Source organism: Jaculus jaculus, chromosome 9, assembly GCF_020740685.1.
Source record: "Jaculus jaculus isolate mJacJac1 chromosome 9, mJacJac1.mat.Y.cur, whole genome shotgun sequence".
Classification (NCBI taxonomy): Eukaryota; Metazoa; Chordata; class Mammalia; order Rodentia; family Dipodidae; genus Jaculus; species Jaculus jaculus.
The window spans coordinates 65,101,467-65,120,466 of NC_059110.1; the positions used below are offsets into that span (position 1 = coordinate 65,101,467).

General features: G+C 39.7%; 1 protein-coding gene and 1 pseudogene across 1 annotated transcript in view; one reads left to right on the forward strand and one right to left on the reverse strand.

Moving 5' to 3' along the window:
* Positions 1–19,000, reverse strand: part of Unc5d (unc-5 netrin receptor D) — a 673,473-nt gene that overhangs the window by 287,645 nt on the left and 366,828 nt on the right. The window contains exon 3 of the mRNA XM_045159517.1: positions 8,316–8,459. Coding sequence (XP_045015452.1) covers positions 8,316–8,459 — 144 coding nt within the window. The remainder of the gene's footprint in view (positions 1–8,315; positions 8,460–19,000) is intronic.
* On the forward strand, positions 2,331–3,045 carry LOC101601844 (annotated as a pseudogene).

Consider the following 19,000-nt stretch of genomic DNA (forward strand, 5'->3'; position numbering starts at 1 on the left):
AAAATACCAGCTGAAACTAAGAATAACTGGGGAAATGAGTAAAAGTGCTGCTCTCTTGGTCAACCTGGTACCAGCACAAGGGTGAAGGAGATAGACACAGAGAACACTCAACTCCTATCAAACCAGATATCCAGAGACACAGAGGCTCTGAAGACCTCATCACTGAAACAGACCTGAAATGAACCCAATGTGGCTCAGGGAAATCTGCAGAAGAGCATGTGGAAAGAATGTTAGAGCTACAATTGGGTCATGATACACAGAGACATTGCCTCCTACCCATAACTAATGGCTAACCTCACAATGCATGACCCATATTCCCCAACAAGGAGGGTACCTGTGGAGTGGGGAGGATAGGGAGGAGGCTAACAATGATATCAACTTGACTATATACACTGAAAAAAATATCATAGGCTGGCTGGAGAGATTGCTTCATTGTTAAGGTACTTGCCTGCAAAGCCAAAGGACCCAGGTTCAATTCCCCAGGACCCACATAAGCCAGGTGCCCAAAGTGGTGCATTCATGTGGAGTTTATTTGCAGTGGCTGAAGGCTCTGGTGCACCCATTCTCTCAAATAAATAAATAAATAAATAAATAAATAAATAAAATAAAAATAGTTTAAAAATACTTCAGGCTATGGGAGCATACATTCACATTCAATCTGCCACACTCCAAGTATCAAGAGGTTTGCTTGATCAAAGGTTAATGATAGATGTGCCACACTTCATAATCAGATGAAGAAGAGAAATAAAAACAGGGAATAAAAGAAAGTGCTAAGCCACCAAATTTTCACTCATGCAAACACTGCTATGAGTAACTGAGTATTCCTGGTTTTGGCAGCAGTCTAGCAATAGAAGTAACAGATTCCAAGTGCCCCACCTCCTGCTCAGCTGAGACAGACAGACAAGTGAGGGCCTGTGTGAATTTTTCCCTAGAGGCAGACTAATGCTGTGAGGCCCAGCCTGATATGCTCTAATTCCATGACATGGTGGAGTCAATGTAGGTTGGTTTCATTTACCCATTTTCACCTGTCTAAAGTCACTTTGGAAACCAAGACCAGCTATTTCTAGCCCCCAGCAGTTGGATGAGTAGCCAACTTCTCCCTGGCATGACATAAAGTGATTTCAGGAAATCTGAAGGTGGCAGGCACTTTGGATGTTAAAATGAAATGTGTGTACACACTAGAACCTGACCAGGAACATGCTCTTAACTAATCATAAAGGGAATGAGAAAGGAAAGCTTCAAGCATATACCCAAATACTATAGATGTTCCTGTTATGGTTCTAAAGTTTGCATTTAACAAAAAGATTCCAAAGGGCTTAGTATTAAGAGCATGGGCAGTTGTAAGAGTTTGAAAGGATAGGTTAGGCTCTTGTCTGCCATCATCTAGGAGACATTTAGTCAAATCATTTCATCTTCTGGAACAAGTTAAATGAAGAAGACATATAAAACAATAAGTGCATTAAATAAAACAATTTAAATTTAAAATAGTACTTTATAAAAGTATTTAAGACATTATTACTGTATGACTATCCTTTAACCACAGAAGCAGCATCCAAGTCATTAAAAATACATTTCAGGGTTGGAAAGATTGTTCAGTGGTTTAAGACATTTGCTTGCAAAGCATGCTGGCCCAGGGTTCCATTCTCCAGAAACCATGCACAGCCAGATGGAAACAATAGTGCAAGCATCTGACATTCATGAAAGAGAACCTAGCATGCCCACCCATTCTCTCTCTCTCTCTCTGTCACCCCCCCGACACACATATTAAAACAAAAAATGAAATACAAAATTCCAGACCCTATGCTAAACTTCCTGAATTGCTTGAACAGAACTTTTAGCAACCTACTTAATTTATATGCATATTGAAGTTCTTAGACAAGACATCACAAAGACACTTGTCCATAGACTCATAGAGTCGCCTGGCTAATTGATACAAATACTTTCCTGGACCTTCCTCCATAGTTGAATCCAGAATCTACAGTGGAAGCCAAACTCTGCATATAGAACTATAACTCCAAAGAGGTCCATATCAATGACATGTGATTCATCATAAGATCAGAATTCTCTTCATATTGCTGCTTTTCAAAATCAAATGATCTCTAAGTGACATCATAGAGCAAGCTTTCTGGTGTTTTTGTAGAGATTAGCAAATATTGCCATTTACAGACACTCCAGTCAATCTAATGCTCAGCTGAATGTTCCAGGTGCCTTGGAGTTTTTTCCCAATACAATTTTTAAATTGTTAAATTTAAGAAGAGGCATTGGCAGAAGGCCGTTGGGCCTCGGCAGGTGAGGAGCCTGCAGCATAAGGGAGCTCAGGTCCAACAGCCATGACAGTGGAAGGAAGAATGAAAGGTATCAAATTCTTGCTCTATGTTCTTCTGCTGCCCTTTTGTGCCTGTGCAATGGATTGATTGCCTTAGGTATAACAGCCCAGGTTGTCCTGAATCAAACCATTACCCACATGATGGCTTCTGGTGCCCTGTGGCCTGTGGTCATCATTGCAGTGGGTGCCTTCCTTTTCCTGGTGGCTTTTGTAAGCTGCTGTGGGGCCTGCAGGGAGAACTAATAAATTATGATGAGGTTTGCCATCCTCTTTTTTCTTATTATGCTTGTGGAGGTGGCTGTAAGCCATTGCTAGCTATGTGTATAGAGACATGGTGACATCAGAGTTTAATAAGAATTTCTAACAGCAGATACAGAATTACCCTAAAAATAACAGAATGGCCTCAATTCTGGATAAGTGGCAGGAAGATTTTAAGTGTTGTGGGCTGCTAACTACACAGACTGGGAGCATATCCTTGGCATGGCTAAGGACCCAATCCCCTAATTCTGCTACATCAACATCACTGTGGGCTGTGGAATTGATTTCAAGGAGTCTATGATCCATACTTAGGGTTGTATGGAACAGACTGAAATCTGGCTGAGAAAAAAAAAAATGCTGCTGGTGGCTGTACTAGACCTGGGCATTGCTTTTGTAGAGATATCAGGAATCATCTTTGCTGCCTTGTGAAGAGCATCTGTAATGGCTATGAAGTAATGTAGGGGTCTGATTGTGAATCTGCCCACCTTAGGGAGTGTATCCTCCAGGTTCTTCAATCAAATGGATTTTTTTATAACAACAGAAAAAGAAGAAGCATAAAGAGCTGGAAGGTTGAACTGGAGCAATTTGCTGAATAATGTGAACATGATACTGAATTGAGAAGTCCCCTCAAAATGATGTCATCATATTCACAGTTGCACTGAGATGCCTTGAATCTTAAATCTTAATAAGTGCCAGATAAATGGGAAAACCTTTGTTTTTTAGAGAGAATTTAATAGCTGTAGGCCCTCTTGTAGCCTGTGATTGGTGGAAGTTTGTTTATGGAGAATAGGCTTGCTGTGGATATGGTTCTGACTTGATTCCCAGCTCTAGCTTTGGGATATATTCCACTGAGTGGATCAGTTAGCCAAATCAAGAGCAATTGGTTACCCACCATGGCTGTGTGCCACTATTGCACTTGTGCGAATGTCACATCAGGTTGATTGCTATTGAGTAGCTTACACCACGAGTTGCTTGCACAGATATTCGTCATTTTCCTCCAGTCACTCATATAGCACATTCTGGCACTAAATGAGCCAACTGTCTGGGGATTGACTCTCTTCCAGGTTCCAGTCAGGTCATTCCATGTTCCATACCAACAGCATATGGTGTCTTCAGCAGCAGGCTCTTAACACTAACCTTTGGTGGGTCATCAAGTACTCTGACAGAAATCTGTCTTCTTTTGGAAAACCTTGTAGGCCTTTCTGATCAAGAGCTCATTGTGGATGATAGCCACATGCTGGTACTGGGAGTTACAGGTCAGCACCCAAGAAGAGAAGGAAAAAAAAGATAAGTAATATAAAAGAGATAGAGAGAAGAGAGAGAGAGAGAATCAGAAACAGGAAAAGATTAAGGTCAGTCTTCATCATACCCTCTCCAGGGTCTTGTGATTCAGGTGTTCCCTCTAAGGGCCTGGTGAAGGTTCAAGCATTTAGTCGGTCATTTAGGATGTAGAATTCTATGGTACCATGGCCATTTGGGTCCAGGTTTGTATCCCCCACCCCCACCTCCACCCTCCCCTCTTGAGATGCTTGTTAGGTATGTCAGCATCTTGAATAGATTCAGTTTAGGAGCCGTAGATGAGGAGAGAGACTATGCGGAAATTATCTTTCTGTGATTGGGTGAGATCACTGAAGATGATCTGTTCCAGGTTCTACCATTTTTCTTAAAATTTCATTGTGTCATTTTTCCTTACTGCTGTGGAGAATTTGATCATGTAGATATACCTTATCTTAGTTACCCATTTGTCTAATGATGGACATCTGGGTTGATTCCAGCTCTCAGCTATTACTAATTGAGCAACTATAAACATGGTTGAGCAAATCTCTCTGAGCTGAGGTGTGGAGCTTTTAGGATAAATGCCCAGAAGGGAATAACTGGGTCTGTCGGTAACTCTATAAAGAGTTTGCTTCTCTTTTTCAGATAGTTGAAGAAACTAAGAAAAGAACCATCCCACCACACCTCAAAAGAGCCCCAGCTGAAACTAAGAATAATTGGGGAAATGAGTAAAATTGCTGCTTTCTTGGCCAACCTGGTACTAGCACAAGGGTGAAGCAGATCAACACAGAGAACACTCAACTCCCATCAAACCAGATATCCAGAGACACAGAGGCTCCCAAGACCTCATCACTCAAGCAGACCTAAAATGAACCCAACGTGGCCCAGGGAAATTTGCAGAAGAGGGTGAAAAGAATGTCAGAGCCACACTTTGGGCCATGATACTCAGAGACATTGCCTCCTACCCATAACTGATGGCTAACACCAAAATGCACGACCCATATTCCCCCACGAGGAGTGTCCCTGCAGAGGGGGGAGGACAGGGAGGACGCTAATGATGGTATCAGCTTGATTGTATACACTGATTGCAAAAATAAATTTAAAAAAAAAGAAGTATGGTGATAGTTATACATAATGTGGCTTTTAATTTATTGGGAGTAGAGCTATAGTCATGTGCAATGTGGTATTTGCTGCAAGGTACTTAAAATAAAAGTCAGAAACATCTTATTCTAATAAAACATGAAAATTATTATGAAAGTGTTTTTTTTATAAGCAAATAAAAAAATGGAGGTCCTGAAGGCACCCCTCCACACATGCCCTGTTCACCCATTTGATGTCATTACACTTGTTAAATTTTAAAGTTACATCTTAAGGTACATTGGTCTCCAAGTCAAATGTATTATTTAATGACAAATCATGACTTGACTTGCATAAATAATTTTCAATAAATTAAAGAACCTCTCACTTACTACATGGGAAGAAAGTAAGAAAATATGTTGTAAACCAGGTGTGGTGGTGCATGCTTTCAATCCCAGTAATTGGGAGGCACAGGTAGGAGGATCAATGAGAGTTCAAGACCACCCTGAGACTACAGAGTGAATTAGAGGTTACCCTGGGCTAGAGTGAGACCTTACATCAAAAAATGTTGTAAACAGTATTATAATATACATGAACTGAATTGCAAAATATGAATTTTAATGATACTGTGATACATTTTTTAAAAAGTCATGTTTATGCTCTGGGACTAAGCATGCCATAAAACAGGAGCTGACGAAGAAGTGCTATGTCTGTGCCAACAGTGGTTTAAATATCCAATAGTTATCACTGCCTATAACGTTCACAACAGCTCTCAATTTGGTATCCATTCATAGATGAAGATGATGAGACCCAGAAAGATGAACATTACTGTCCACCTGGAAAACTAAGGAACACAGAAGAAATGGGCAATTTCAGGAACCCAGAGTCTGAACTCTGTACCCTGGGCCAACATACTTATGAAACTGGAGACTACATGAGTAATGGCATGTGTCAGAAAAGCAAGTATGATATACAGGACCAGAGCAGACTTGGAAAGACCGAATTTAATGTATGCAACCAAAGTGATAGGAAATTAATGCAGGTAGGTTTGAACTGTTCCTGACAAATTTTATAGGCAAATCTATAGAAGTCCTTGCAGGCACCTGACAATTTACTAAATTAAGCAAAATTGGAGGTGGAAGACACCAGAGGCAGACATATCAAGGAAATGGTATTTATAATACTTAGAAGAACAGGGCATGTGGGCCTCAGAGTGGTAAAGTAAGAAGAAAAACAAAGCTGAAGAGAAATCACCTGAGGTTGCCTGTACTTTTTTTAATATTTTTTATTTATTTATTTGAGAGTGACAGAGACAGAAAGAGGCAGAGAGAGAGAGAGAGAGAATGGGCACGCCAGAGCCTCCAGCCACTGCAAATGAACTCCAGATGCGTGCGCCCCCTTGTGCATCTGGCTAACATGGGTCCTGGGGAATAGAGCCTCGAACTGGGATCCTTAGGCTTCACAGGCAAGCCCTTAACCGCTTAGCCATCTCTCCAGCCCAGGTTGCCTATATTGAAATTGCTCAAGCTGTTTTGCCTCTCATCAGCTTGGATTGATCCCAACAGGAATGAAGTGTGGCTGCAACCAAATGTCCTGTTTGGTCTGACTATGACCACGCAGGGAGCACAGACCTGCACTTCCATGGGAATAATGAATGCAAACATAGTCCCACTCTCAGCTGACAGGCCACTTGAAAGTCATAAAATACTGGTTAGCTAAATCTAATTAACTAAATAACCATAGGAAAAATATTTCCTCCGGCTCTTTCATTGAGAGCACTGCTTACAAGGTAACCTCTTTTCTCTTGCCTATGAGGGCCAATGTGGCATCCAGGAGAGCCCCCCTAATCACTAGTATTGTGAAGGTGAAATGCATATTTTTAGGGAAGATCTCATTTCCCAGGAAGCATAAATGTCTCTGCAAATAGAAATTCATTCCTGTTCCTAATCCCTAAACCATCAACATCTGCTATGAAGAATTCCTTGAGTCCTCAAATAAATCCCTCTAGTTCCCTATTCTTTACAGTACTCTAAAAAGGCAGTGTTTGAATAAAGCAACAATAACAATCTCTACCTTGCACCTTCCCACTTCCTCCTTGAGGCTTTTTACAATCTTAACTCAGAAAAGACTTTTATGGAGAGCCGCGGAGGGTGGAATATGGGTTGTGGGTGGGATGAAGAAACCTATGTATGGTTTTAGATTATAAAGACACTAATGTTGAAATAAGATAAATCCTGGGTTCTCCAGAAAAACAGTTTTCTTCCTTTCTTCATTATTTTCCATGTGTGTATTTATTTATTTATTTATTCATTCATTCATTCATTTTTAGCTCTACTTGAGTCAAACAAATGCAATTTTAAAAACCCATGCCCATCTTTGAAGTTTCAAAAGAAGACATTTAGCAACAAACTATAAAATCCCTTCATATCTTTAATATCACATTTTTGCACATTGGCTGGGGAGTTCTATAGACAGTTTTTGCTCTAAACTCCCCATCCATATCCCAAAGTTCCTTATAGATGGGGAGAAGCAGAATCCCTCTACATAGATTTCTGACTCTAGAAACCTATTTTCTGGCATTGTTGAGACACAAAAGCTCTAATGAGCTACCTATGAAGACTATCTCAGCCAAACCGATTTGCTAATTTTCCTCCTGTAAAAGTCTGAAAATCACTGAAGAAAGACCCCAGACTCAAAAAGTATGTAAAGGCATAGAGCGTTTATTCTGCAGAGTCAGCCAGCATGTGGGGTTAACCATTCGTATAAAATGGCAACCCATAGAGGAACACACAGGCTCCTTTTAAGCACAGCTAGGGAATTCCAGGTGGATTAGGTAATCTTCTACGATGATTAGCTAGGCAAGCAGCAGTTACAGTTGTACATCTTTGTTTGGTTGGGGTGAAAGGGACATGTTTGGGTATGTTTGGACATGTCTGAAGGAACTGACTCAGCCCCCAGATCCCTCTACCTTGTGCATGACTTATTTGATAACGGCCCAGAGATATTACAGGACCTGGGTGGTTACCTCCTCAGCCACATGTCAGGGCAGCCATTTATTAACAGTCCTTTGTTCATGATTTTCTTCCTGGAAGTCTTACCTGCCTCTCCAGGAAACTGAAACTTAGGCCTAGTTAATGCGGCACCTCATTGAAGCCTGTCATGGCATCAATTTGGTCCCTTCACTCCAGAGAAAACTACCAAGCATTTAATTTAAAAATTTTTAAAGAGTTAACTCACTGGAGGTCGGATAATTTAGATGATTTCTTGATGCCCTCTAATCTATGTTTTGCAAAAGCCAGGACATTCCCAAAGGCCTCTTTGGGTCTATTTAACACTTGTACTTGTTCCTACAGGACAAAGTCACCCAGGAGGTACTTACAGGCTATGCGCACAGAGGCCTTCCTGCTCTTGGAGGTTCCCAGGTGGCTCCATGCCACACACTGACACCAGTAGTCCTCTGGTCCATGGAAGTCCTCTACCTGCTGCCTGGTGATATTGATGAACACCTCCCGGACCTTCAAGCCTGAAGGGGAGGCAGAGAAAGTCAGCTGAGGCCATTATATTTCTTAATAACAAAATTAAGGTTAGCCAAACCTTTGCTTTTTAATTAAACAATTCTGTTTTTAATCAAGGCAAGGTTTTAATTACTTTGACAATAATATATTACTGATAATTAAATTTTACCCACTGAGTGGGATGGGAACTATACATGAAAGGTATTACCAAACAATGCAGCTCCAGTACCAAGAAATCATTTTCACAGAACCTTGACTCAGTGCTGTTTGTCTTTGTGTACATGTACTGTGGGGAACTGCTGTGATTCTAGAAAGCAGAGGTCTCAGCACAGAACCCTAGGGACATATTTCAGGTTGTTCTAAATACCCTTAACAAAGTCTGGCAGCTACAGAGGACTGCCATAGCAGCGTAGCTTGAAAGAGAACAAGGAATACGTTTAGGATGGGGAATCCCAGGAATGGCCAAAATTGTGGCCTACAGGCTCAGGAAGTCAAAGCCAACGGGATACAAAAGAAAGGACAGGCACATTTGGCAAGCAGGCCAGTTGATCTAAGTCTTACAGCACTGAGAAAAGGAGCAAAGAAAAGCCTTGTGGCAGAAGTTTGAAGAGCTAGAAGAAACAACATAGACAGAAAGGACTGAAAGGAAACACGTATAAATGGAGATAATATGGGAGACCTTAACTGTGTAACAAGGTTCTTATGAATTTGCATAGTTAAGAAAATTTACTTGGTGTATCTGAGGATTGACAGTATTTTCTGTGACCAAGAACAATCAAGCTTTTTAAGGGAAAGGTAGCCAACCTTCATGGAGTGCCAAATGAGTTAATTCATTAGAAACATGGTCCCATGTCTACTCTGCTCTGAAAATGCTTGCTGCTACTGTGTCCTGCTATAGGATGAGTGGCATGGGAGAAAAGAAGGCTGTTGCTTGTACCTTCCATGTGAATGTATCACAGTTCAAGCCATGAATCTCTCCTCTTACTTTATTCCCATAATAAGAGGAGGTGGATCTTGCTCTTGTATCCCTATTTCATACACAAGGAAGCATGAATTAGAGAAGTCAGTCTGCAGATATGTTTGACTCTTCTCTGCCTCACTCTAAAACTAGCACTATGCTTAGTTGCCTCCCCACAATTTATGCTTGTTCTTGTATTTAATTACTTATTCATAGTTATGGAATAAGATATCACATGGAACAGTTAAAGAAAATGTAAGTACTCAATTTTGCTTCTTTTTCTTTAAATTCAAAAGGAATTCAAGGGACAGAAGAATAACTATAATCAAAATGAGCCAGTCTCTGAGTAGAGGAAGTGGAACATGAATCTATTTCTGATGTCTCTGGTGTCAAGATTTACAGACTAAGCAAGAGTAGAGGTTGAGGATTAGAGGTGGAGAAATCATATCTGACACTCAATTAATAGTGATATTTAAAATTTGTGATTATAGACAGTTAAGACCACTGTGCTCATTTGAATGAGGTAGCTCCCATAGCCTCATGTGTTTTTAAGGCTTGGTCCTCAGCTGGTGGCAATTTGAGAGGTGAAACCTTGTTGGAGGAGGTGTGTTTCTAGGGGCAGACTTTGGGAAGTTATGGCCTAGCACCCCCTTGCCAGAGATCAGCTTAGTCTTGCTGCTTCTGGCTGGCTGCTGTAACAAGATGTGATGTCCAGCCTCTGCTTTACTGTCCTTTCTCTGTCATGAGGAAGTTTCTTCCCAAGAATGTAAGCCAAAATAAGCCCATCCCACCCATCAGCTTGTTTTGGTCAGGAATTTTGTCTCAGAAATGCAAAAGTAATTAAAATGCCCACATAAACCATCACACACAGTTGGAGGGAAGCTTTCTAAGTTTGTAGGATGTGCCCACCCAAATTCATCTCAGTGAAAAAGATAGTCTACATTTTCCCTCTTTGAGGAGAGTACACAATATTCTGTGTTCCTTTTCTGAGCTTGAGCCCTGCAAACTATCTCCTCCAATGAACAGCAGGAAAGAACCTTAACTGTGTAGAGGTGCCACTGTTGTTACTGTTGTTAATGCTTTTCTCCTCCTAATAATGGATGAGTGCAACTCACTCATGAGCACTTGCTCATCATGTAACAGGTCCCCACACTGAAGAAGTAAGTGGATATGGGAAAGGAGAAGTCAGTTAGCAAGGTGGAGAAGAGCACAGAAGGGAAAATATAGAAAAATGGTTAGAATAGAAGCAGATTGGAGTGAGTATCCCACTGGAGAGTAAAATTGAAGAATTAGTGAAACTATGCAGAGGAGGGTTTACTTTACAACTTCATTCTCAATTAAATGCAAATGATGGATGGTCTGTTTTGAAGACTGAAAAGGAGAGAAGCCTACCCAATCAATATTTTCAGGTGACAGTGCAACATTAGCATGACACCCTCCCTCTTATAGAACAGGGATCTTGAATGTGACAGAACATACTCACCCTTTCTAAAGCATCAAACCTGCTCATAGAAATATAAATTAATATAGCCACTATAGAAATCAGCATGGCAGGTCCTCATAAAACTAATAGAATAAGTATATGATCCAGCTAGTCTACCCTTGGGTATATGCCCATAGGAATAAAACTCAGAAAATCATAATAGACACTTTTATATCCAAGTTCATTGTGGCATTATTCACATAACCAAGTTCTGAAATGGGCTGATGAAGCAGTCACTAGATTAATGGCTAAATAATGTGTTATATGTACACAATAAGTTATTATCCATCCATAAAGAAGAAGCTATCATTAATTTGCAAGACAATGGATAGCACTAAATATCTTCTTACTAAGCAAATTAAGCCAAACTCAGAAAAGACAAATACTGGGCTGAAGAGATGGCTTAGTGGTTAAGCGCTTGCCTGTGAAGCCTAAGGGCCCCGGTTCAAGGCTCAATTCTCCAGGACCCACGTTCGTTACACAGATGCACAAGAGGGCACACATGTCTGGAGTTAGTTTGCAGTGGCTGGAAGCCCTGGCACACCCATTCTCAATGTCACTCTCTCTATCTGCCTCTTTCTTTGTCACTCTCAAATAAATAAATAAAAATGAACAAAAAAAATTAAAAAAGAAAAGACAAATACCATATGTTTCCTCTCATATGTGGAAACAACACTTAGCAAAAGAAAAAAACACATGAAAGAAGAAATAAGACTATTTCAGGGGAAGGGAAACCAGTGGGAGGGGTACATGAGAGGGGAAGGTGCTGAATTTGAAGTGCACTGTATGTGTCTATAAAAATGTCATGAAAAAAAATGTCATGAAACCCATTATTTTATACACAGATATGTGTTAATCTTAAAAGATAAAATATATGGTAAAACCAATCTTTCATTTTCTTGCTTCATATTGCAAGTTTAAGCTATTTCAAAATGGCTCACAGAGTTTTCATGTCCACAATAGAATTCAGGCAGTGTCCACTTCCAACCACTGTATTTGCTATGTTTGAATCATGATGCCATGGTATTTTAAGGACACCTAGAATTTTGGGTACACAGAAGACATGGAAATGACTGTCAAGAACAAGTTTATACTCATGGCTATTTAGAAACCAACACAGCATCACACACAGTCACATGGGGAAACAGTAGAGTAGGCAAAAGGGCAAGAAAACACAGGCAAGAACCTTTATATTGTGATTGTGATGGAGGGGAAGAGAAAAGACAGTGAGAAGGCTCATGTTTGGCTAGATTGTTCAGGTGCTCTGGGGTGGAACTGCTATCTATCCTGGCATTTTGGCAGGGTACCAATGGTCTGGAGAATCAATCTATATCAAAGAGATGTACAGGGTCTATAAGTTTTGAATATGAAAGGCAAGACCATAGACAAATTGTCTGCCATCTCTGGGAATTAGCATCCCTGGTCCGAACAGTCCCCATAAGATCAAAAAGGCCCAAATAAAAGTGATGATTGCATAGATATCTTCACAGTGTGGTCTGGAATACGTGAACAGAAAATAGTTTTTTCCACTGTAAAGAACAGAACTCACCCTATTCTTGTCATCCACAGTTGGGAGAGAAAGGCTCAAGTTTGGACCCCAGCATTAGAACAGCTACTACTCCACTGAAGAAGCCTCCCATGGGGTTAGGAAAGCAAAGCACCCAAATGACCTGCACCTGAACATATGCATTTTCCCAGTGAGTAGCAGAAGGTGGCAGTCCACAAGGAACATTACATCCTATCGAAAGTATACTATTTCCCCTGATTAGGCCTTCTTCAAGCATGAGGATTATATTGTTCTCAGATCATCCCTTCTATGGGAATTCTTGCAAAATCATGATGCCTTTGCATCACTATTCTTTTTCCTAGCAATCTCAATAAGGCAGACCTGGAATTAACTATGTAGTTTCAGGGTGGCCTCAAACTCACAGCAATCCTCCTACCTCTGCTTCCAGAGTGCTGGGGTTAAAGGTGTGCATCACCACACCCAGCTTAATAAGGCATTTCTTAAAAATAAAAAAGCATATTCTTTATCCAATCTGCACTTCTCTTGATATATATGTGTGTCATGCATTACATACATTTGTAATATATATCAACATAGGTATATGTATATGATTGTGCACATGCTTGAGAAGCATTCAACAAGAATGGTTCTGTTTAAGAGAATGGTTCCCACCATTCCACTCCTCCACTGAAATTCACATACCTGTGCTCCAACTATCTACTTCTGTACCTCCTGAGATGGTAGCTCACTTGTTCATAGGAAATGTTATAGTGGTACAAAAATTCCAAGCAAATACAAGGTGGCATCTCATAAATAAGAGCAGCAATGTAGGTGATAACTTGCATAACTCTAATAAGCATGGAAAAGTTCTACCCTTTAAATTATTGTACAAATTATACTCATCAGCCATTGTTATGGAGGAGAGTCTTACAGAATATAAAAATATGACTATGGTATTGATATGTCAATGAGCTTTCTAAGCTGTTGGGTGGTTTAGGTGTGGATAGAATAATGTTGGCAGAAGAAGAGTAATTGCTCTGCATGTACTAAGCATAACAGAGTAGCACAGAACTTCATCATTTGTCAGTTTTATTTGTTTAAATGAGAAAAATGCTGACAGTGGTTATTGCTGCAATCCCCTTATTTAGCAGATAGCAAACACGAGTTACTTTTAGCAGGTCTAATCCTGAGGTAGACTAAAAATTATAAAATGTTCAAACTAGTTGAAGGTCGATGCTTTACTGTTCAGGGAAGAGAAATGCAGGAGTAAAAGGAAAGGAATGATAAGGGGAAAATAATTAAAATAATTTATATCTGGCCAATTTTCAATAAAAAGGGCCACATAGTCTTTATGCAAGATCCCACCTTGATGTGCAGAATGTAAAAAAAATCGAGTGGCATTTAACATTCAGTGCAATACCAATGATTGCCTAGTACCTACTAACAGCTGTCTTGTGCCTTTTATCCCCTGCTCATTATCACACTTGCACAGAGCCTATCAGCAGCTTCCTGCCATGACTAGTGTTGCCAGCCAGTAATCAGATGTACCTGGCCATGGGCACTTGGGACACAGTGGTCACATACACATTTCCCTTTCACTCCCTTGAAAGTTCTCTATTAATGGATGCTCTGCTTATTAAACTGAATAACTACATCCCAGAAGGAAGCAAGAATCCTTCCTTCTCCACTTGCATGCCTTCTACATCCCAAACAAGAGCATAGCAAACAGGGATTGGGTAGCACTGTTTTGCTGAGACTTTTTCTAGGGTTCTATATCCTCTGTGCCTGGATTTTACTGCATGTTTCAATTGTATGAGAACTAACCAGGAGGATGACTTTTTCAACTTTTTGTGCATAAAACTCTATAGAACCATAACAGGACATAAAAATTAACATAAAATCACTGGGACCTCATGAAATTACAAAGATTTTGCATTTCAAAAGATACTGTGAATAAAGCAAAGAGGCAACCTATAGAATGGGAAAAAAAATTTACCAGCTATATATCTAATAGAAGATTAATATCTAGGATATACAAAGAACTCAAAAAGTTAAATAATAAGGAATCAAACAAGTCAATCAAAAAATGGGCTATGACTCTGAGACTATATAGTGAATTAGTGAACTCCAGGCCAGTCTGGACTAGATTGAGACCCTACCTCAACAAAAAAAAAAAAAAAAAAAAAGAAAGAAAGAAAGGAAAGAAGGAGAAAGAAGGAAAGGTTATCCAGTAGCCTGAAACATAACCCTTCACTCTACCCAGGAGAACAAAGTCCCCTGCTCCTCACTTTAGAAAAGTGAATATTTCTGGGATTGGAGAAATTGCTTAACAGTTAAGGCACTTGCCTGCAAAGCTAAAGGACCCAGGTTCTATTCCCCGGGACCCACATAAGCCAGATGCACAAGGGGGCACATTCATCTGGAGTTTGTTTGCAGCAACTGGGGGCCCTGGTGTGCCCATATTTTCTCTCTCTCTCTTTCTCTCCCTCTCTCTCTCTCTCTCTCTCTTATAACTAAATAAAATGAAAGTATTTTTTTTTAAAAAATAGGCTATGGAGCTAAATAGAGAGTTCTCAACCGAATGGCATATAAGCATCTAAAAAAATGTTCTATGTCACTAGTCATCAGGGAAATGCAGATTAAAATACATGGAGATTCCATCTCACTCCTGTCAGACTGGCCACCATCATGAAAACAAATAATCATAAATAATCAAAACAAATAATCATAAATGTTGGTAGGAATGCAATCTGGTCCAGCCATTGTGGAAATCAGTGCAGAGGTTCCTAAAACAGCTAAAGATTGACCTACCATATGACTCAACTATAGCACTCCTAGGCATATATCCTAAGGACTCATCTCATTTCCTTAGAAGTACATGCTCAACCATGTTTATTGCTGCTCAATTGATAATAGCTGGGAAATGGAGCCTAGATGTCCTTCAACTGATGAGTGGATAACGTAGATATGGCACATTTATACAATGGAGTTCTACTCAGCAGTAAAGAAAAATGGACTTATGAAATTTGCAGAAAGATGGATGGATCTGGAAAGAATTATACTAAATGAGGTAACCCAGGCCCAGAAAGCCAAGTGCCACATGTTCTTCCTCATATGTGGATCCTAGCTACAGATGACTAAGCTTTTGCATGAGAATGCAAAAACTTGGCAGCAGAGGCCAGTAAGTTAAAAAGGAGATATAAAGGGAAGAGAAAGGAGGGGGAGGAGGTACTATTAACCTATTAAGGTTGGTATTGTATATATGTAAGTAGAATGATTGAAATGGGGAGGGGAATGTGGTGGAGAATGGAATTTCAAAGGGGGCAGAGGGGGAGGGAGGGTATTACCATGGGATATTTTTTATAATCATGGAAAATGTTAATAAAAATTGAGAAAAAAAAGTATCATTAAAACATTGCTCAGTTTTTGAATACAGAGAAAAATATTCTGACCTCATGAAAAACCTCAGTTTATGAGGTTCATGAACACTATCTTCTGTCACTCTGATACCTAGTTTTCTCCCAGAATAGCTCCACATTACACTTCTGATTGCTGAGCAGACAAAAAATAGCCAGCCCATTCAGCTGGAAGAGGTCAGTTCATCCTTATAGAAGGCATTGTCTTTCTTACTAGCCTAGGATTAGGGTATAAAACATCTGCTTAAGCATTGGAGTTGCCTCATATTTTAAATAATCACACACAGTTTCCTAAATAATGATTAAACTATTGATGTGGCTCTTTACCTTTACTGATGCCACCATATTCATTATCTGTTTCATCTTAACACAATTCTACTATTGTTTAATTTCTTATTATTTTAATTTTGTTACAGATCCCCAAACAACAAGTTGGTCAAAAAAAAAAAATGCAACACATGCCAGCTTAAACAAATATACTGAAGGCCTCTCTGTGCCTGGCCATTTGACAAGACCATGGTGAGCAGTGAGCAAGCAGGTGAAATGGGATGATCATTCAACTGCCCCAACAATCAGCGTGGCAACTTCTATGACAGCAAAAGGGTAAGACACTACAAGATCACTCAAGGTGATTTCTAGCACCTCCAAAGGGTCACAAAAACTTCTTTATGTTTAAGTATCACTCTACCTGAGATATGAAGGTGCTGAAGGTATCCAGTATAAAGCTACGTTTCTGGGCACAGCTTTGGGGCTCAGTTAGAATATGTAACTTTCAATCTGAGACTTAGGGAAGAATTGTCATGGGAACTACAAGCTCATACGTGAGGGAGCTTAGATATCTTCATGAAAGCATACTACTGAAAGTAGTAAATTAAATATAGATAATTAAAAGATAAAACCATATTTCACTTTAACCATATTTTACTTTACTGGCAGATGATCAATTAGAGCTAAATATCTTTTGCATCTTCATCCTAGCAACAAGATTAGAATGCACTCTGATAAAAAAATAGTCATCTTTTGAATGCATGTGAACTATGCTTAATGTACACTCCTTAGCTTCCCCAGGATAATAAGTACCTCCTGTGCTCTGCAGAAGCACCATAAGTTCAGACTTAAGTACAGAAAGGAAGAATACCCCAGAGCTCTCCTGCTTCCTCCACACAAGAGATTAGAATTAATCAGCTCAAAAGTGTCTGGCTAAGGAAAGCAAATTAACCCGATAACATTGTCTGACAATAGCAAAAAGGGGAACTTCAGAAGCACAAGTGGACATGGCAGGTCACTTAGAGGACAGAATCATGTCTATGACTCACTTCCAACATTGTAGAAAACAGGATTTTTGACTTTCAATGCTGTGTCTTAGTTGATGGCTTTACTTTGCTGTAGCTACAAAAATCACCTCCCGCTAGGAGGAGGTCAGTGTGTGTATCAGACAGTATGTTACCCTCCGTGTTACATGCATACTACATGGATGAATCACATGCAAGTGTAAAAATAAAATTCTAGGAAATCCGATAACTATCTGACTTTTTATCTCTTTTGATTTGTAGAAGTATATGATGATAGATATGCTTTTGTAATCACAATTATCAGATACTATGTTTAAAAATAATAAAATAGGGCTGGAGATGGATTAGCCATTAAGGCACTTGCATGTGAAGCCTAAGCACCCAAATTTGATTTCCCCAGTACCCACATAAGCCAGATGCAAAAGGTGGCACATGCTTCTGGAGTTTGTTTGAAGAGGCCCTGACAACCCATTCTCTCCATCTGCCTCTTTCTTTCTCAAATAAATAAATAAATATTAAAAAATATCAAGTAACAAATTTCTATTTATCTTTTTTTTGAGGCTAACCTTGATGGGGTACTTGCTATAAACTTGGTCCTGAGATAAGTACACAAGGCAGTGGTGATAGATACTCATTAGTTCCATTTCACACCCAAGGAGAACTGAAGTAAGAGGGAGCTATGTGACAATCTCTTCCTAAAGAGTTGGTTAATAGAGACCTTCATTTCAAACATAACCTTATCTAACATCAGCCCCTGTGCTTTTAAACAATAGGCAATCTACAGGATGTTATTTCATTTTGTTTTAAATCTCTTTTTAAGAGAGAGAGACATTTGGCACACCAGGGTCTCAGCCAGTGCAATAGAACTCCAGACATGTGTGCCACCTACTGGGCATGTACTACCTTGTGCTTACCTCACCTCTATGTGGCTGGCTTATGTGGAATCTGGAAAGTGTAACACAGGTCCTATAGGCTATAGGCTATAGGCTGTAGGCTTCGCAGGCAAGTGTATTAACCACTAAGAAATCCTTCCAGCCCCGTAAACACATATCTTAATGATATATGAACAGAAAAGAAAGTCATTGTCCAAGAATTCAAGGTTTGCAGGGAGGCAGAAACAGGAGGATCACACGGTCAAGACCTTGCTAGTCCTCATAGCAAGTTCCAGGCTACATGGTGAGATCCTGTCTCTATAATGTGGAAGGTTGCAAAGATGGCTCAGTGAATAAAGTGTTTACCACACAAGCCTGTCAAATCCCCATAACACACATAACACAGGTTACTATAGCTCCAGCAACCTTACAGCAAGAAGTGAGGTAGACAGCAGAATCACACAGAAGTTTGACAATGAAAGCCTAAATCAAGGTGAAAAGTGAGGCCCAATATCTCAAACTGTCCTCTAACCTCCATTTGTACACCGTTGCATGTACATATCTATGCTCACACACATGGATACACACATAAAAATTCCAATAAATTAATTAAATAGAAGAGAATTAGGACTTGGAACAAATCTTTGGTCAGAGCTAGGAAGTTTCTATGACTGCTAAGGATATATTGAAAACAAATTATGTATAAACTTTTGTGCTATTTTGGGAAATGTTAAATTAGACCCCATAAAGATGGTCTTCATATTCAGGCCTGGGCTATGGAAGGAATTCATATTTTCTTACAAATCTTTTACCAATTTGTCATTCTTCCCAGAGCAGCAGTGAACACAGTGCACTCTAGTCTAGAGGATGATGCTTTTATAACTAGAGTTGGGGTGGGGATGTTTGTATCAAGTGAGGTTTTAGCTATCAAACTGTCAGTATGAGAGACTGATTATCTCCATCATCTATGACTAAAATATATGTTTGCCACATGTGCCTTGGTACCTTGTGAATCATTGAC